The following is a 20,932-nucleotide window of genomic DNA, read 5'->3' as shown; positions in this document are numbered from 1 at the left end:
AATTGAAGACCACTAAGATGTGAGCAACTGCCACTCGAGCAAGCTGAAACTAGTGCAGCTATCACCCCACTTTGCACTAGAGCCAGGAAGAAAGCAGGTGGAGGAGAGGCTAGGGCAGCTCTCCACAACCCCAACAGACTGCAAGAAGCAGGGAATAAATGAACAGATTAAGGCAGGGAAAGCAGCGTTCAGCTCTTGCATAAGTGGATCCAGCTCTGCTGACTTCCCTCTGTCAGCAGCAGCACTGTCAGGGGCTGCAGCAGCCAGCCCCACAGCCAGAGCAGAGCCCTCCAAACGCAACGTGGCTCCAGACCCTTTCAGTATTAACTCTGTTTACCACGGCTGTACCCAGCACGGCTCCCACGGTTTGCCAGGCTTCCCCCTCTCCCCATGCCAGGTCAGCTGAGGTAATGGCATGTTGCTCAGCACAGTAATTTTAACTGCACGGAGTCCAAGCCTGCTCAGTGGCTCAGCACGTGGCTCGCTCGGGCAGGGCTCTGCTTCGCTGGGCTGGCATCGCTCACCTCCCCAAAGCCAAGCCCAGCCGATGCTGGGAGAAACAATTCTTCCTACACTGTTTCCACCAACCCCACCTCTGCCACAGAGAGGGTAAAAAAAAGAAGCTAGGACAAGAAATAGTGGGGGGAAAAAAGAGGTGCTAGCTAGCACTAACAGACCCCTGTTCAGTGAAACCAGAGATGTAAGGCACACTATGTATTTATAGGTTTCAGCAGTGCCCAGTTATTTTTCTGTGAAGCCCTAAGGCCTTGCTGGCAAAGGAATTTGAGCCTAGCAGTTCCTAGAACAGAGAATGATGGTATGCATCCCTCATCCTTGTTTGTACTGGAGGAGCTGCTCTTCCATCCCTGACACTAGAATGACTTTGTGTGCCCTCCCAGGCTGACAAAGGAGGAGGACACCAGGACTCTGGGAGGGACACAGTTAAACTAAGATTTGGTTTGAGCCAGTAAAAAACACCCTCACAGCAAAAAACTGTGCCTTCGAAGCACACCGCACAACAAAATAACCCAAGATACCACAGCTAGCAGAGTTTCCTGAAAAATACATTAGTGTTGGAGACTTGCAGTACTCCAGTGTTATCGTCATAATTTATTTATCCATGACACATAAAGATCTCATCCAAAATGAGTCCATTTTCCAGCAATGACTTTAGCTTTTGTATGGTTTTAAAGCCAAGAAACAGGCAGGTCAAGCAGTAGACCTCAGATGTCACAACACAGACTGAAGATGGTGCACATTAACAGCCTGTTTGCCTCCTCTTATCTCTCAAGTCTAAAATGTCAAGATTTGCTATGCTACAGTATTATTTTCCAAGGCCATCTTTTTGAACACAAGCAACAGAACTGCCTCCTTCCCCCCATGCTCTAGAATGTACTTTGCCATGCAAATTGGCACAATGAATGTTAGCTATTTAGATCAGTGCTATTAAAATTGTGAGGCCTTTGGGCTTTCTCCCACTGACATGGGCTCCTCGCCTCAGAACGGCATTTCACCTGCCAGCATCGGCACAAGCCCGGCAGGCAGAGACCGCTGGTGAGCATGCAATGAGCTCTTCTTCCCCACCCTGTTCCCAAGCTAAAATGCAGCACTTCCATGGCGATGCGGTGGTGGGTGCCAGCCTGCCTAGCCCCAAGGAGAATGAAACCAAACCCTGGCACTGCTGCAGCTCAAGAAAGAGGTCTCTGGAGCAGCTTCGTGTTTCATCCTGTGTTGACAGGGCTACCGAGGCAGTTTATTCATGTTTACTCAGGAAATAGCACAGACAGCAACTCACGTTAAAGAGATAAACTGACTCTGGAAAGCAAGGAATCTGCATTTACACAAAGGCTGCTTCAGATCTGACTTCTGTAGTGAAAAAACAATGGTCTTGGATCTACGCTTTGGAGGAATTTGGTAGTTAAAAAGTGGAGATAAGTGAAAGCGGTGAATGCAGGCTGCATAAAGGGCTCACAACGAAGGAGAAGGACTAATCCTCTACAAGAACAGACATGCTCTCCTTTTACAGCTGTTTCATTTCTCCCCTCGCCTGCATCCTACTGCATACACTACAAGCCAAAGCAGCAGCGGGGCAGCATGATCAACACAAGGAAGCTCATTAACTGTAGGGATTTCTTGGTATGAGGGACTACCTCAAAAGGTGAGCAGCCAAGTTTTAGGGGAAACAGAAGCTCTGCTTTGTGCTCACACAGACTATCTAGCTCCAGCTATGTGGTGGCATTTTTGCTTTGAGTTGTTCTGTTTAGGTGTTTTACTCCATCACACCCTCTGGTTCAATTCAGGAGAGTATGCAGATGCCCTAGATTTAATCCTGGTAGAAATCTGTCCCCCCAAAAAGGGAAGTCTCAATGGGAAACTAAATGCATAGCACAAGCCATTAGTAACAGCTCTAGTTTCTTGACAGTCCCTTCTACTATCTCTTGGAGCTATTTAAGCTGATAAGGAAAAAAATCCACCTACAGCAGCTCAGTGAACTTCCTGCATATGTGGCTGCCATCAGCAGCTCTGCCAAACAGAAGCTAACTTTCTGGTTAAAAAGGGCCTTCCAATTTCTGGATGTGTAATCTGGAACTTCAGTCTTGTCTCTATACCAGGCTGAGGTTTTCAGAGCAGGCGTGAGATTCTGCTTCAAGAGCTCAGAGATCAAAAGAAAAGACCACAGCAACAAAACCAAAATACAATGACAAATCACAGCACTAAGCAGCTAGGTAACTTACACCCAAGTGGGACAAAAGCATTATCTTCCCCTTGAAAACTGCAGCAGTATCCATTTCCATCGAGGTTATAGTATTTCCTCCTATTAGCAGAACGGACACAAGCAGTTGCTGCCCTGACACGTGAGAAATGGCAATGTGATCTGCAGTCAGGTATGGCAGGTTACAGGCAAGACTGCAGTCTGGCTGCTCGCATGATTCAAGAATTGCCATGAGTTCTTCTCAAGGCTCGCAGACTCAGGGAAGCCATATGTGGGACAGGATCACTAGCTGGCTCTTGAAACCACTAACGATCCTGAATTTTTGCAAGGTAGGAGAACAGTATCTGCAGAAAGACAGAATGCCAGCTCTGGCAATCCACTACTGCCTGACTTTCTCTGGGCCACATCACTGCTAGTTTAAGGAACGGAGGTAGGCAGGCAGCCAAATATTTTTACAGTCAGCCCCCCGAGTGACAAGCCAGGAGCAAGCGAGGACAGGTGTAAATACAGAGTAAACAAGTGCATACAAACAGCAACACTGGAAAATGCTTACTTCGGCATCAGCATCTTGTTTTTCTCATAGAAGAGGCGAAGATCCTGTGGGCTGCTGGCCTGTAAGGAGAAAGAAAACTAGTACATGAAGCAGTTGACAATAAAGGGAAGGGATTAGCATTTCTATCTGAACCAGCAGAGGAAAATGATAACCTGCAGCTTGCTTTAGACTGAAAAGCCAGCATTGTGCCAGAGTGAAAATACAGTATTTCAGCCTGCTGTCCTTTTGTCCCTGACCTGGTTCTGTCCTACAGTCCCCTTCCAAGGGCTGAGCTTTGGTGCAGTGGGCTCTGAGGCTTAGGTCTGAGCTGGCCTAATAGCCTCACCCAGGAGGCTAAATAATTGCAGACGTGAGGAGGCCCAAATGATGAATGGCAGATCCTGCTGAGAACATGGATTAATGCTGTAGGGCATTTAGAAAAGGGACAGAGAGCCTGTTGATAGGCAAGGGATCTGCAAAGAGACTAGGAACATAGGGAAACAGCAACTGAATTAGGATTTTTTTACTTTAATTCCAGGAAGCCATAAGGTCTGAAGCCACAGCTCCTATTTGTGCAGCAATATACACAACTGCTGGGGACACTGACAAGAAGATTCCAAATTCTGAGAGAACTGATTTAAAAAAAAAAAAAAAGCTAGGCACAACAAGAGGCTTACATAGCTAGGCACAACAAGAGGCTTACATCTGAGGTTAAAAATAAAATCGCCAGTATAGAAGCACAGATACATAAAAATCTCCTAATGTCATTTCTCCATTTGTTTTTATGCAACAAATGATATAGGCCAGTAGATGAACCCTAGCGTCTCAAGCTTTTCTGCTTAGGCAAAGTCTCTTTATTAAAGGCAGAGCAGGCTGGCTGGCATAACACAGACATGAAGGTACACATAAACAGGGAAGAAAGATCAGAGAGATTCATCTGCAATCAGTTATTGGTGCAGCTGAGTGTGTAGGAAAGTGTGAATGAGGCAGCAACAGGCAGCTTCTCCTGAGTTCAGGGCAGGCTCAAAAAACCCCTCAAGCCTTCCACCTACTTCCACCTCTAAATTAGAAGCATTTGAGGTCAATTAAGATGCTCAAAACAGCAAATCAGAGAAGCCAATCTGCAGATGGCCATCAAAATACCACTGATACAGCACAGCTGGAAAAGCAGCCACATAAGATGCCATTTCAACATCACCTCCTCCCTCTGGGTGAAGATGAAAATTAAGGATAACTAAAAGCTCAGTACAAAACCTCAAGAGAAACCAAAGGGAAAGTCTCAAAAGCTGCTAATAGACTCATGTTGCATTGACCAGGACAGCATTTCTTGCAGTCTTAGCAACCCAAGCTTCACAGCTCTCCTATCAGTTTGTAACTGGATTCCTAGAAGGCGGAAATAAGAAAGATTTCCTGGTTCTCCTTTCTGCAATAATGTATCCTTTGCTGTTCACAGACACAGCAGGGACCCAAATAGGAGGTGCAAAAACTCTTTCTAACATTCATTGTAGTAGTTTGTGATTTAGCAAAACACCTTGTTACGTAGACACCAAACAGCATCAGGTTTCCAATCACTGCCACTCAATTTGATTTATTTCAGTAAAACTCTGTTTTACACCACTCCCCTTGCAGATCTTGCCCTGTAATTAGATTCTTAATATTTGGCAAACTTTAATAAGGCAAGCACACATGCTGCACCAAATGGCTTGGCCACAGTGCTCTACATGATGAGAAATACGCCCGACAGACATAATGTACAAGGAGGAACAGAACTCCACTGCAGGGAAGCAAACTGTTTGCTCATATCAGAGATACAAGCCTTGGCTATTTGCTCTGTTCATTTCCTGTTGCAACAACTCAATTGTTTCACAAATAACAATGATGCTCTGATCTATTCCAAACAGGGATTTTTGTTGTCAGAGATTTTCCTGGCAATAAAGACAGAGTATATTAAAAGGAGCACACATGCAAAGCCCAGTTCATTAGAGAAGGTTTCCAAGCACTATCTTGGATAGAAACAAAATCCTCAGTAAGTTCCCCTCCTCTTTGTACAAATTCAAGAGATATCCCTGTAGGGATGTTGCCTCTCCACATTCTGCTGCCTCAGTACAATTCCCACTTGTTCTGTAAGAAACACTTCCAGGGAGTCAGGTTGCTGCCCTCCCAGACCACACTTCCTCACCAGGGCTGTTCCCAGGAGCTCACAATCCAAGGTGGGTCTCCGATACAGGTAGCTGTCTGCTGGGCAGTAGAGCCATGTTAGTGAGGGCCCACAGACAACTGTGGATCACCATTAATGCAGTGAAGCCAACTGCATCTCATGTATTAACCAACTGAGTCACACAGTTCTGCTCCTAGCAGCAGGCTCCCAGGCTTGCAGTAACACGCCCACTGCTTTCCTGCTGTTAGCATCCATTTCATAAAGCACTGGTACCTTCAGCCACTTTGCTCGCCTCTCCTTTAGTAAGTAGTGCTTCTCTGAGAAGCATGGAAAAAAATATGCAGAAATGTTCGTAAGACGCTAAAAATGCCATTTTAATTCCTTCTTCTAGGAAGCTAAGGACTTTGGAATCTGCCTTCCAGGCAGATACACCCTACTGAAGAAAAACACCAGAAAAAGCACATTTTGGGCACCTAACAGCGGGACCATTCAAGGTACACAGAGCCAGCTGCTACCTGTAGGACAGCATCCATCTGTCAGAAACAGGGATGCAGAATGGACAGCTCCGTTTTCCCCAAGAACAGGAGACACACCAGCAAGCCAATTTATGTCCTTGTTCCCCCTCTCATGTTACTATGGAGCAGTTGTGTTAGTGTAACTGTCTCTGGTTTTTTCTGTTCTTTCTATATACAAAGACAAATGGACAAATTGAATCCTGCCACTCTGCTACCTTGTCCCGAGCAGCAGTCAAAATATGTCGAGCCAACAAAGACATTCAGCGTAACCCTGCCAAATCCCACTTGGTGCTGGCTGCCTGCAAGTGAACTGCATGCAAAAAGCACGCAGGGTAGTGCTTCCAAAAGCGCTCAGCTCTGGATTTGTTGTGCTGGGCAAAGGCTGGATGCAAAAGCCTGGCATTCGGTCAGAAGAGCACCAGAGACATCCACAGCCCCTGTGAACAGAACTGTCTAGTCAACACTTCATAGAAGGCGTATGGTACCTGCTCTGTTCTCTGAAGTCTTTCCTTCAGGATTTCTGGGGATTTGGAGGTGCAGAGAGGGGATTCAAGTATGTAAGAAAATAGTACTCATGTTTCTAGCTCAATAGTTTTAGGGAAAAGCTTGATAACCTGCTGTAAAATACCTTCTGCTTCTGCAGTCTTAACGGCTGATATTTTAGGATTGCCACAACTAAGTAGCCAGCATTCAGGGGAACTTAAAAGCAAAAGGACCAGAAATAACCAAAAAACCTCAGCCCTAAACCCTTTTCTTTAGCTGCCCATGAATGTTTTTCTCTCCATTCCCAACAGAGCAGGATCAGACCCACAAACACTAGTCCAGAAGCCAATGGCCTGCTGACTACAGCAACAGATCAATCACTGACCTGTCTCACCAGAATAACTTGCTGCTGCCAAGAATATCTGTCCCCACTGGCACAGGGCAGTCCAGAGGAACAGCTTTGGGAACAGAAGGGCAGCCTGCCTGGAAAATAATCCAGGAGTTCAAATTCTGGGTATAAAATCCTCCCTGCCCTAGTCTTCCTCAAAGCCCATTTCACAACATAACAGTTGTTGTAAGTGATACGTAATCCTAGTACTTATGCAGGCAGAATTAACCCAGAAATAAAGCAGTGGGCTTGGTACACCAGGCTTAGAAATTAATTTTTCACCTAGCAGCTAGCTGGGATGATAACACATACAGGCAGGTTAACTCTTTCAGAGCTGCCAGACCAGGCAGTAAAATTTATATTCCACAGAGGATCTGATGCCCAAGTGGACCCATGCCCCTGCCAGAGACAGCTCTGACACAAACTGCATGTGCTTGGCAGTGCACCTGCTTACTGAGAGCTGCACATTTTTTAAAGGGGTCACACAGCAGAAATCAACAGGAACATCTGTGTGATTCTCCCCACCCCTCAGAAAAAAAAAGGAAAAAAGAAGGAAAAAAAAAAAAGAGATCGAGGTCATTTAATTAAACTCTACAGCATCCAACAAGGACTAGATTTTTTTTTAAAGATATTTTAGACCTTGTGTAAATCTTTCTTCTCTGCTTCCGGTTTTGCTTCTGGATGTCATTTGGCTGTGGAGCCCACATCACCTGATGGGGGGCAGTGGGTCACAATTTTTTCTGCTCAGGTAAGGACAAGAGAAAACCATTACACTTGTAAGGCACTTCTCGGTACTGGTCAGCAAGACGAAGATACACGCTGTTCAAGTCCTGTCCTCAGCGACAGAAATGCAGAGATGCAGGTGTAGACCACTCATTAGGCAAGGCAAATTAACAATTCTACATTAATACAGTGCTCAGCAAATCTGTTTATAGGGATTACGAATCCTATTAATCTCATCCCTATGGCAGTCTCACTATTATGTTTATGGGCATGTTTAATACAAAAAGCTCCTTAAGACAGCTTCACCAGCCACCCTACCAACTGTTCACATCTGAGCATCCACAGCTTCTGCATGCGGCGAGGCAGGGAAGGGACAGGAATGGCTCTGGGAAGTTGCCCTGGGTGACCCAGCTACAGATAAAATAAAAACTCAGACAGCTAGAAATCTCTGTCAACCGACAAGCACTTTCTGGATTGACAACTTCCTCAGCCTTTCCACACATTTGATCTTTTCTCCATCTAACCCAGCCCCCGAAGCCCAATTCAATTTTTAAGCAGCTCATTCCTCCTCACTGCAGGTAACACTGGAGTCCTTTTGGTTTGCAACCTTGTGAAGGTGCCTTATCAGCTCACGCAGCCAACAGCTAGAGTGCCCAAACGAAGCATGTTTCACACCTGTGCTCCAGCTTCCCATAGGAATCTCAGTTAAATAGAGGTGAGGGGGTGTCCTTGCCAGCCTGGGGGGGAAGGCACAGTGAGGATGTCGCCTGAAGAGGTTAACATCAGAAATCCGGTTCCTGGCTGCCCTGTACAACTGGGTCTGCTGGTGGTGCCTTGTGGCATCAGGCTGTTATCTCCCCACCCATTTGTAGATGTCCCTCCCAAACCCACTCATTCCTAGTCATGATCTCCCCATCACCTCTGTCCACTACCCCTCTCTCCTCCTACAAACCCTGTAAACAAAAGCTTCTCCACTGCTCAGTGACCATCAGCAAATTCTTAGAACACAGTCATGCCGACAAAGAAATAAAGCCCGTTAACCTTTAACCAGCTTCCCAACACCTGCCCTGGACAAGCTTCTTTCACCCGAAACTCGCAGCTAAAAGGCAATTTGTGACACATGTGGTCAAACCAAATAGATGGTGCACTGAGAACCATCTGGCCTGAGCCCTTCTCTCTCCCTGATCAAACAAACCCACAGCTGCTACTGTAGTAACAAATGGGGCCTGGAATTTTGCTTCAAAATACAAACCCCAGAAGAGGAAAGGTGTGGGGATAAACTAAAATAGAGAAACAAAAGACCCTCGTCCTCAGTCCAACAGATGTTAGATGTATATGGGAAAGAGAGAAGTTACCCAGTCAGGCAAGCACAAAGCAAGGATCAGGACCTGCTGGCCAGGGGCCAGAACGTCCCTTCCCTGCCCACTGCAGGGCAGGGTATGGCCATGCCTATGCCAGAGGGACATGGGCACACAGGGCCGCCCTCGCCCCTGGGTGAGCTGGATGTCACATCCAGGCACAGAGCTGACTGCTGGCTGCCCACCTACCCTTTCAAAGCCTTGGCTGAAGGGCTGAACAAAGCTGATGAACATTCAGTTTTATTACCTGTGAAAGGTCTTCCTTATAAGAACAAATGTTTTCAGAAGAACATTTTTGTGACATGCTTCAATGACCAATGATGAAAGCCACCAAATTCTTTTCAAAGAAATCAGATGCCCCATGGCTGTGTGTGAGCTACTAAGCAAAGAACACCTATGATAAAGTCACCTCATTAAATGATAGCTACATCATTTGAATGCGCACAGTATCAAGGTGACTTTAGAGATGAAAAGGTACCAAGTTACAGAGCGCAGGGCTCTCCTATGCATGCAGACTCAAAGCTTCATTTCTTCACCCTCACGCCTTTTTCTTAATGCACAAATATTTTATTTTATCCTAACAGTCATTTTCTCCTCTCAAACAAAAATACCAACACCAACAAGTGGATGCAGCCGGTAAATGGGAGCCATTCAGGAGTTCCAGTGTACTTTGTAAGGGTGTTTATTAAAAAAACCCATGCAACAGAAATGAAGTCTTGCTCTAAATACAGAGCAGGCTGGCAGACAGAATATAAAGCACTGGAATGGAAGATTCTTAGTGCAGCAGGGAAAAATTACCCTGAAGGAGGTAATAAGAGGGCCACAGTTCACATTTGTCCTAACTGATCTAAGAAGCTGAAGAGTTGGCATTAGCTGACACTGGCATCCGAATGTGAAGTTTGGTCTTTTTCCATGGATTAGAGATGAGCTCTACAGAGCTCAAACATTAGAGAAGCTAAGAAGTATCAGCAACTCAAGCATCTCTCTGCTACGCAGTGAGACAGCAAGGAAAAAAACCTGACAAGTACAGTACTTTAAAACAATGGTTGCAAGGGGGAGTCTGCAGATCTCATTCAGCATTGGAGAAGCAATACACAGCATGGCACGCTTATGATTGGGAACAAGAAAAATGCACTGAGTCTAGATGAACTCCAGCTATATATGCTTAAAAACACGTGAAGCAGACCTGAAGAAACTTGCATAAGGCTGTGATGAATTCTCCATCGTTTGAAAAATTAAAATCAGAGAATGCCTTTCACAAAAGATATGCTCTAGCTCATCCAAAAGTTATGGCATAAATTACAGGGTGGAGTTTTACTGGACTGTGTTATATTTGGAAGGGTTCAGACTTGATGAACGTAAACATTTCAGGCTGGAAGGGATTGCTGTGAGATGACAGATAAGATCCCTCTGACAAGATCCTACTTAACTATTCCAAAACCAACATCCATTTAGCTGCAATACACCAGTTACCACCAAATCATCCCAAACACTAGCTTGCAATTACAATCTTCATTATTGTCCTTCCATACCCAACAGAACTATAATTATAAATTATACACAGAGTACAGTTGTAAACAGAAACTGATTTTTTAAAGTGTGGGCCTGGAAAAACACCACCAATTTAATTGATTCATGGTAGTTTTCAAAATAGATGGTCCTTCCTAAAGATTTATAATCAGGAAATACATTCCACTGAGATACTAGAATATGACTCTCCTCTGGGCTGTAACACATGCAGGATTACAACATATTAAGCTCTACATCATCAAGGTGGACAGCCAGAGCTCCACGACACTGGATCTATGTGAGTTAATATTACAGATGACAGAAGCCTTAGAGTAAACAGTTTAAAAGAAAAAAAGCAAGACAGTCAGAAACACTAGATCTAAGCAACTTACCTGAAAAGGAGCTTTTCCTGTTAGACACTGATAAATGATGGTTCCTATACTCCAGAGGTCAGCTTTGGCATCATAGTGTTGAGACATAATGACTTCTGGTGCCTTTTGGGGAGAGAACAGAAATCTGTTTTACAAAAGATGTAGCTTTTTTTTTTCTTAAACAGCTGCAAGAAAGAAACAGAAGTCACTATTATGCTTTAAAAATTCTTGAGCTGGATTCCTCAATAAACATGAAAGATTTGCTCCTGAGAAGACTGTAAGATTACCTTGAAAGGGCCAATTCCCTAATTAAGTGGGGAAAGCAGGCACTTCCAGACAGGTAGACAAGAAATACCCTATACTGTCAGGCTGGTTTGGGCAAACTCAGCACTTTCCCTTTCCAGCATACCATTTCCTGCTGAATCCACCTGTGCTTCAGTGAATCCTCACTGAAATCGCACAGATAGATCTTCTAAACCAAAGCAAGTAACAGGTAAGATCAAGAAAAGCAAAGGCTCACACTGCACGGGTAAGCTTCAGCCTCCATCCTGACCTGCATCACTTACGCACTTTCCTCATTTAGCCCGAGATGGCAGCATATTAATTATGCTCCAGAGCCTGCTGCCAAGGTCACAGTCTGGGTTCAAAGGCAGATCTGTGTGTTTCAGCCCAACAGCTTGAGCCCTGCTGTGCCTCAGACTCCGGTTTCTAATCTCATACCATGCCCTCAGTTGCTCCCTCCCAGGCTTGTTCCAGAAGCTGGAGCTGGTGCAAGCCCACAAAGCCCCGTGGCTCATCAGGCAGTGTGCCTTAGAGGCGGCAGCAGAAGAGGGACAGAAGGGCAGCCTTGTTAATCCCACGTGTCTATAACAACAGATTTCATTGCAGTGCTGCCAGCATGGAACAAGATCAATTTTCTAGCTCTGTTAGAATTAAAGGCCACATGTAACAGGAAAAATATGGCAGCAAACATGCCGTGGACAGGAGCTTGGTCTGCCCCTACAGGAAAGCAGGCATGAACCTAGCAAAACCAAGGACAAGACCTGCACAAGGAGGTTTCAAGTCTCACATCATGTCGGGGTTCAGCTCATTCTGGTGCGGGTAAGATACCTTTCTTTTTTAAAAGAGCAGCAGCAAAGGGCTACGAGCTAAAACAGCAAATAAGGGCCTGCCCTGCTAGCAGATGGTCCCAGGGCTCCTGCAGAAGGTGCAGAATAGTAGTAGCGACAGACTTCAAACATCCTCTAAATCCCAATTGAACCCTCCCTCCCCATCTTCCTTCAAATCCATCAGTAAACAGAGAACAATATAAAACATTGAGATCCCTTGTAATGTCCAGAGCTGTTTAAAATAAAAAACAAAACAAAACAGAAAAAGGTCATCACTAGTTTCCTCCAGCCCTTTAAAAAAAAAAAGCAGCAAGCTGGATGTTTTCATTTACTTTCACAAGAGACTCTGAAAAAAAAAAAGTATCACTAAAAATAGACAATTCAGGAAACTCTCAAAGGAGAAAAAAAATTACATCATCTTCACATATAGCAGAGTTCAAATAAACATCGTGCTTCAAAAAAGGGAGAGCAAGAAAGTCTGTTTTGCTTGAGTTAGTACTGTGGAACAGACTACTGAACACGCCACCGCTGTGCAGTGCCACACAGTTCAGCCTGGCTCTGCCCAAAGAGTACAGGCAAAAAAAATTCAGAGTGAGTTAGTGTTCAAAATCAGATTCCTACTGCTCCAGGGCACTTGTAAAAATTTCAACCTAAATTGATCCACATCATCTTTCTACTTTGAGCTCAGACACCTACGTCCCCAGAAACTATTACATGGCTGGCTTCGACATTTTTATTTCTGGCCTGGTTTTGTCATTTTTAATTTCACCAACTTGATGTGACACAGAGATCTTGACTGCTGCCATAAGCACAAGCAAGAGATCTCCTCCTCACATATGGTCCCAGAATGGAAAGTGCAAAGGGGATGAAAGGGATCAGTTTGGGTTTTTTAAACACATCTGTTTCACAAGCTAAGAAGTCATCCTGGAAACAGCTGGTTTGATGAAAGAATTGGGAGGGGGGGGGGTAGGAATGCACAAAAAATGAGCAGGTGAGGTCCATTTACACACATCTGCCAAGTTGTACTGCAAAGAACACAAGTTAGCCAGAATGGCAAAACTTCTGCCTGCATAGGTCCATAGATCTGAATGGATTTTACAAAAATGCTGTTCAACAGGGACCTTGCTCCCGATGCTGTTGCATTAGCAAAAAACAACTGCAAAGCCTGAGGTGACAACAGGCTTGTGGAACCACTCTGGCTCACAAGGGCTTGCTGAAGCAGTGATTTACAGAGGCTCCTCTCCAAGGAAGCAACATCTCAAATACTTCACACATCTGGCTGTATCACCCCAGCCTTCACTCTCTTTTGTCATTTTGCTCACAGCAGAGGAAACAGATTTAATTTCTCAGTGCCTTCAGTGGAGAGGCTCTAGTCCCGTCTGGAAAGATGCTGTTTCTGGGAGCAGGCAGCAATCAATACTCCATTTTGTTCAGTTTCATTTATCCACAGCTCACCTGAAAGTTAGATGACAACACAGGCACCTGTTGCCACACACTACCAGCAGCTAGAACTTTATGAAGTCTCCCTGTATAATAGGTGGTTTCTGACAAGTAAAAAAAATTTCACCTTTGAGGGAAAGACTAGTGAAAAACAAAGCCTAGGGGGGGTTGGGGGGGGAGCGGGAAGTAAAGCAAGAACTATACAGAAAAACCTGCAGGCAAAACACACACTTACCATGTACATTGGTGAGCCACACAATGTTGCTGCCATCATATTATTCTGCAGATATCGAGCAAACCCAAAGTCAGCTACAAAGAAAAACAGGGGTAGGTCGGGGTCAGATACCAGTTCTAGAGAGCCTGTACCTTCTCCAGCTGATTGCCCCAACTTTCCTTTCACTTCCTATGGAACTTCACAGCATGTGAAGTACCCCACCTTAACCAGACTTCAATGGCTCTCTTCTCAAGCAGCAACATCCTTGTACTAGTTACTAATGCACACTACAGACACTACAAAGGGTAGACCAAGCCATAAAACCCCCCACCCATTCAGAAGAACGGACTCCCATCCTTTTTTCAGAGATCAACAGTCACTTCTTGCCGTCCCCATTTGCCTGCAATTTGAAATGCCAGCTGCTGAGAGTTGGTAAAGATTTCTTGACTTCAGTTAGAGTGTGCCACCTCATACTAGCTAGCTCATCTACTGCCATCTCCATTGTTAATTTAGGAAACTGAAAGTTCCCCTCTGTTGGAAAAGTTGCTATGTAGCAGACATCCAGTAGAAACCACTACTTGCCACCACCCATATTTCTAGACCAGCCCTACTGAACAGTCTTGCTCTATTACTTCAGAAGAGCTCCAAGAGTGCTAACCCCAGCACAAGGCAGAAAGCTGAGCCACAGTTCACCTGGTGGCTAGAAAAGCCAGGGCCAAGGAATACCAAGACGAATTACCTCCGCAGGTTACTCAGCATCTGATCATATGATACTTGAAGGTTCTCTCAAGGTTACCAGATATTTCAAGCTAGGAGACTGACACAGTTGTTTACACTGTCATCTGTCACTAACGAATTGGTATGACTAGCTATTCCCTGGACCAGGTACTTCTCAGGGAAGTGGGAGGGAGAGGTTGCAGGGCACATCACACCCGTGCCCACAGCCCTCCTGCTTGCATATGTGGCTCCCAGTCACTTCCACCTCCCAGACAACTCTGCACTTAAAAAAACCCACAAAACCAACCAACCAAAAAAAAACCAACCCCAAACCAAACTACTTCAGCCAAAATGGGCAGCAACATTTCAAACTTTTCCACTAGACCTAATTTCTCAGCTGAATGAAAGCTTTAATGCTTGCTCCACAGCACAGTTTTATCTAATTGGTGTCAGCTTCAGCTTGTGAACTGTAACATAATCAAAAGTCCACATGTTGAGGGCAGTAACATCCAGCACACATTTCTGAGGGACTACAGGGGATAGATGTGCTCTGCAACTGATTTCTGGAGTATCTGTCCCAACTACTGGTCCATCACTGCCACTTGCCTAATGTGCAAAAAGTGAATTTCTTCAAGATGCAGCTGAGCAGCCTGCCTCTAATTCAGGCTGCTGAAAACTTGCTTTTAGGCGTGCCTGACTCCCACTGGGCTCACCAAGGCCAGCCAGGAGAGCAGCCTTGAAGACACCAATATTTACCTCAATACTATTAAAAGCTGAAGACAAAAGTCACAATGCCTGCTCATTCCTGGCAAGCCTGGAGATTAAATGCCAATTAAGGCAGGCTGGTATTTGCATTTACCAAGGGAGCCACTGTTCAGCTGGAAGCAGAGCAAGGTTCTTTTGTGTTAGTCTGTGCCCTGGCAGAGCAGAAAGCTCTTGCTCCTACTGCTTAGAGCCAATGGAAGGTTACGTCTAGCAGAGGAACTAAGCGGGGATGATCAAAAACATTAGGGCATTTTAAGAAGTGCAGTAAACCTCTCCTCCTCCTTGACAGTTCCCCAAAGAAAGACTGAGGCTTGCCACCATCACCAAACTCTCCTGAGAGCCGTCAGAGCAACACTTGTAATGGGCTCTTACCGATCTTTATGCGAATGTTGTTGGGATTTGACTTCCTGCCTCCAGCATAGGAAAGGAGAATATTCTGTGGTTTCAGGTCCCGATGGATGATGCCTTTGCTGTGCAGCATTTTCATGGCACCTGCTATCTGCTGGAGAAAGAGCCTGATGGTGTCTTCACTAAGTGTCCGCATAGCTAGGAAGGGGGAAAAAAACCCACAACAAACCACAGATGAAAAAATACAATGCCAGTTCTTTGAAGAGCCCAGAGGGCAGATTCTCCACAACAATCGGCCATCATTTGTCATTTTTATTTCCACATATGGTATTTTTTCTCCACACACTATTTCTGAACGATCCCTACAGGCAACAAGGGAGTGCATTTGCATTCCCAGCTTATCCTGCAGTCAGGGCTGCTTTCGGCCCAGAGTTGCTCCTGGCAAGCTCAGCCAGCAGCAGACGCTGAATCTGGGTTATCACCTGGGTCTGATCATGACACCTGGGGAGGCTTAGGGCTCGCCCCAGCAAGCACTGCCAGCCAGACCCAGTGCTGGGCCTGGGAAGGGTTGGTAGGTCAAATTCAGGCAGCTGGGGTACGTGGCCAGCAGGGATCTGCACCTTCAGGGTATGAGCCCAAGCCTGGGCCCAACCCATGTGCATCACCACCCACCAGACCCAACTGCAACTCCAACCCCAGATCCAGTGTTAGGGTGAACTGTGGTCCCATACCTAACAACATATCCCTCCCAAATGGCCCCTGCAAACTGCCATTTGGTACCCTCCATCCTGCACCCGCAGATGCAGCAAGAATGTTTCAGAATGCTTTCATAAGCAAGTGCTTTCAAAAAATAATATATCAGTAATCAGAACATGGATATAGGGAAACCCTGAACTGCATCCTCCTGAGATACGGGCTTCCCAAGAACTGTGGTGTAAAAATAAACTTTGAAGGGATTAAAATAACATCCAACTGGCTCTCCTAATCAGTGATGTGACATTAGCTCTCATCGTTTTAAGAGCTATACATACAAAACTCTTGCCAAAGCTGGGGGCAGTCTGCTGAACAAACCCCAGGATCACCAGTGCTACCAGTCCTTGTCAGCCACTGAGCCAGTCAGGCTTAAAGCAAACACTGTTCCATTTGAATAAAATAATTTTTCTTTTTGTAAAAGGTCCCTGTAAATTACTTGGGACTTCATTAGTGTTTTTGCAGCTATTCTCTGGTAAGACATAAAAACAAGCTGGCAGGAGCTTCAAAATGCTACTCTACCTAGCCAGCTAGAAGGGAGGAATCCTTACAAAAACACAGATGAGGCTGCACACAGCTTTAACACAACACAGGAAATTAAGTATCTAACTTTTAAAATACACACATTCAAAATAGCAAGGAACACAGATCAGTTAAACAGCACTTAGAAAATAAGCTCCCACTTCTCCCAAACCTCACTGCTCTAGGAGGAAGCAGAAGCAGAGCTAAAGTGTCACCACAGCTATCAGCTGGTCCTCGACTCATACACGTGAGACCAGGGCACATGTACACAGCACTTCCCTCCCCTCACTGGGCTTTCCTCCTCACGAACTGGCACTCAGCTGGAATCAGAGACTCCTCTGCAACAAGGGGAGATTCTGTGAAGGGATTTGAAGTACATGAAGAGGCAGCTTAGATGCAAGCCTTCCAAACCCACTCGCACCTTCTGAGAAAAACACTGCCACATCTTTAACAAGGCTTCCCTGACCCCCTGCTGAAATATATGCGCATACTCAGTCCTGTACCATTTTCTGTCTATTAAAGGTCCAGTATCTTAGCTGTGCTCAATCTTCTCTCCAGCAAAAGGTCTCTGCAATAGTTCTGCGATTCCTATTCAAGGAAATTATTCAGGAATGGTGAAAACACCATCTTTAAACGAAACCAGCACAAATGCCAAAGTTTTTTGCTCAGTTCAGCTCAGGCCCAGGAAAGGACAGGCTGTCTCATAATCCCCCAAACACGAAGCAAGACTTGAAACTTGGTAGTTCTTAACATTATTAAGCTAGCAGGCAATTACAAACTCCTGGCTAAATACACTCTGCCTCTAGCAGAGACTGTGGTGCCGAGAGCCTTGTTCTGACCTGCAGTCCCAACAGCATGCCACATCTTTAAGGCGTTACCCTCTCCCTTATATAACGTGGTGCCTATAAGTCTAACACAGCACTAGCCACCATCCCTCAGCAAACCAGCTAAGCCTCCCTAACGTGGATTCTAACTCTTTATTCTGAAAACACTGCTACCAAGATCAGAAAAATCCATTCAGTCAAAGAAAATAGTGCCTCTAAGCTACCGATTTCTGCAGAATTTAAGCTTTTCCACTTCACAGAAGTCTGTACAAAGCCCTCAGCCCCACAAAAGCACTGTTTTCCTGACACACAGAATCTAAGCAGGTGTCTTAAGCCTGCAGACAGACTCCCTGCCAGTGCAACTGCTGTGGCACAGTGCAGCTTCCATGTTGCAGCACACCAGAATTAGACAGGTCTGTTGGATCCTTGGCAGCATTAAACCTTACAAATCCAGGTAGTGCAGCAAGGCATGACTGTGACACCGAGACGTTACCCTCTAACAGAGAAGGGACAGTCAGTTACTTGGGGAGTGTAGGCACATACCCTTTACCTCCCTCCATTAACAAACTGGCTGTAACACACAAAACCAAAAGTCTTTGTGTCTCATACTCAGCCCATCAGTCTACTGCATGACAGCAGCAATCTCCAACTGAAGGAGAGAAACATAAATACAAGTAGCAGTTTCAGCAACTTCAGGATATTGGTCCACAAAAGGTCTCCTAGACCAGCTACCACTGGCAGAAGGAGGGAGAAGATACAAAAGACCTATTCAATTAATGTGGCACCAAAAAGAAAAAAAGTGTGGAGAACAAAACAACTCTCTTTGCTACATCCCAAACAGGGAACTTGTACTTCTATCCCTGTAGAAAGGAGATACTCTCATCTTCACCAGAAAACTGCTGGCAAAGCACCAAGCCCGCACTGAACTCTGAGCATCCTTGTGGATGTCCATGGTGAGCAATACATTCTTGCAGAGAACACTGTTTCACAAGCCTTGCTTTACCATTACTGAGAAGTAATAATATCCCTCTGTTTATTTTCATGAGCTCCACTTCAGTGACGAGGCACTCAGCTTACTGCCTTGGGAACAGGCTGCCACACAGGTCACTAGATCAGAGCAAATATTTACTGTGGGTCAGCATGGGGCCCACGCGCCTTGTAGCTCTTCAGGAGTAGGAAAAGGATGAAACCACCTAAAATAGTGCCCTGATCAGCCTGGCTGAGATGTTCAATCTGCCAAGGGGCTGCCAGGTAACTTGCAGCATAAACAGCCCTTGTTAGCTGATCCAAGGGTAGACACATCGGAGTACACCCGCTGATGTTACATGACAGCACCATTTTGGAAAAGTTATTTAGGAAAAAGAACTTCTCCTCTTACCCACAGGTGCCACAAGTGTCTCTAACATGGGCCCAATCCAAATCAAACTGAAGTCTGACAGACCAAGCTGATTTATTTGGGGCCCATCTTACAATTAGTGCAGCTCCACCTGCACAGAGCACAGCCAGTGAGACTCCCGTGAAGTCTTCTGTACAAGTCAGAAAACCTATTCCAGAGAGGTCTAGCCTTATCATTGGTATTTCTTAAATTACCAGCTGTAGAGGGCAAGCAGTTACACAGCAGTGCCTCCCACCTCTTGTTTGCAAAAGGGTCCCCCACACTACTTGGCATTAGCTAGAAGATAACAGCTCCTCGCATGTGTTGCGGTCAAACCAAGAAACACCCTGCTCTGGTACAAGGTTTTCTTCACAGAGATGTACTCTCCAAGAAGCAGCTAGAAGGAAGGTCACAAACAGGCACTTATGAACTGGCACTGACACAGGCTGTTACAGACAAGTCACAGAGCTGAAGAAGTTTCAGATCAGCCCGCTCTGACCTCCTTAGTACCCAAGGCCACAGAATTCCAGTCATTCCCGTACTGAGATGGTCACTTCTGTAACCCTTCCCACAGCTGTACCATGCACAGTGGCAATCTGCCACTCTCAGCTCAAAACATAACCTATGGTGGGCTTGAAGTGAAAGCAACACCCAGAGATCTATCAGAAGGGAAACTGCATCGTACGATTGAAGAAGGATGCAGAAGTTGCGCTTTAGTAGAACACACACCACCTTGGGTTGTATCAGAGGGGCCGACCAACAGCATCACTCAGCCGAAACGCATATTGTATTGAAACGTGCATGTACGCACGTCCTCCAGTTACAAAGACAAGGAGAATTAGAGTGCCTTTGGATTCAACACCGAATTACCGTATTGCCTAATGCCTGTAATTAGAAGGCAGAATGGACTTGGGAAGCTTACAAGCATCTCATTCAATGAGAAACTAGGGATTTGCATGCACAGCTTGCATAAATGTTACAGGAACTACCAGTAAAAATGTCTGAGGAGTCAGTGGGAAAGTAGATGTTGCAACTAAATACCATCACACAATTATTAAAATAACTGAAGCAGCACAAACCCACTCAATAGAGATGAGCCTCCTGCGCACCAGTGAAATACCCTGGAAGAAATCTGAACTTTCCAAGATGAGATGTCAGGAAAAAAAGTCATTATCACCAAAAGCACTCTGAGTACCTGCAGAAGCTGGGAGAGGAGATACCCCAAAGGAGCATGTGATGGAACAGAGAAAGCCATGTGATGTAAAAGCTGACACTCATACCTAGGCTCTGGAAAACAGAGATCTCTGCTGCAGTGATGGGAATACCTAACTTTCCTGCTGCAGTCCCTTACTTCTGGAAATCTGTACCTGCTGGCTTTTCTTTACTGGCAAGTGGCACACAGACATTAAGAGTTAAAATAAAACGAGCAGCTGTTGTGACTGGGAAATTGGTGCTTATTTACAGTTGTCAAGGTAAAATATTTTACTAGTAAAAACAGAGCTAAAGGTAACTTTTTAAAATTAGCTCAGGCAAAGAAGATTCAAATCTTACCACAGGCAATGCTCAAACAAATCTAGTTGGGGTAAAACTAAGTTTTATTCAGAAAATACGATTTATCATCACTTTCTCAAACTAGCCACCGACTTCCTGAGTAGTCTCATTTGGTAAACAAGGAAGTGAGCTCTATTAATAGCCTAGCTAATTGCACACTGTGCTTCACTTTTTTCTCTGATGAGTGGTGGAAGGGAGAAGACTACAATGTACACATACGAGCAGTAGTATGGACAGGAAGATTTTCTATAAACCCATATTTCTATAAATCATTTGGCCAGAAGCTGTGTTCTTGTTTACATACACAACTTTGCCAACAAGGGTGCACAGCCCAGTGCTTTCACAGCAAGGCTGACTTCATGTGCACAGAAGCTAAAAAACTTTAGCCTTCAAAGCCCACACATTGGTAAAACTGAAGTTTGCAATTTTTTAAAAGCATTTAATTAAAAAAATTTCATTTGTATTCAAGGAGAAAAAGGTGGTACCCAATGCAAAACCATTTTCACTTGGTATTCATAACAGCATCACACCACAGAAGATGCTCCTTTTAAAGCACAGCGATACCCA

General features: G+C 45.1%; 1 protein-coding gene across 7 annotated transcripts in view; it reads right to left on the bottom strand.

The window, feature by feature from the left end:
- The window catches only part of ULK1 (unc-51 like autophagy activating kinase 1), an 81,946-nt gene that overhangs the window by 42,112 nt on the left and 18,902 nt on the right, over positions 1-20,932 (bottom strand). For 6 of the 7 annotated variants that reach the window (XM_055702719.1, XM_055702743.1, XM_055702737.1 and 3 more), the window contains 4 exons: positions 15,368-15,541; positions 13,535-13,608; positions 10,772-10,873; positions 3,267-3,325 (listed from right to left, as the gene is read on the bottom strand). In XM_055702719.1, the coding sequence (XP_055558694.1) occupies positions 3,267-3,325; positions 10,772-10,873; positions 13,535-13,608; positions 15,368-15,541 (409 nt within the window). The remainder of the gene's footprint in view (positions 1-3,266; positions 3,326-10,771; positions 10,874-13,534; positions 13,609-15,367; positions 15,542-20,932) is intronic. The other variant, XM_055702758.1, reaches the window with a different exon arrangement.

Source organism: Falco cherrug, chromosome 1, assembly GCF_023634085.1.
Source record: "Falco cherrug isolate bFalChe1 chromosome 1, bFalChe1.pri, whole genome shotgun sequence".
NCBI lineage: Eukaryota > Metazoa > Chordata > Aves > Falconiformes > Falconidae > Falco > Falco cherrug.
Note: the sequence above shows the minus strand (reverse complement) of the source record. Positions and strands in the feature narration are given on the sequence as shown.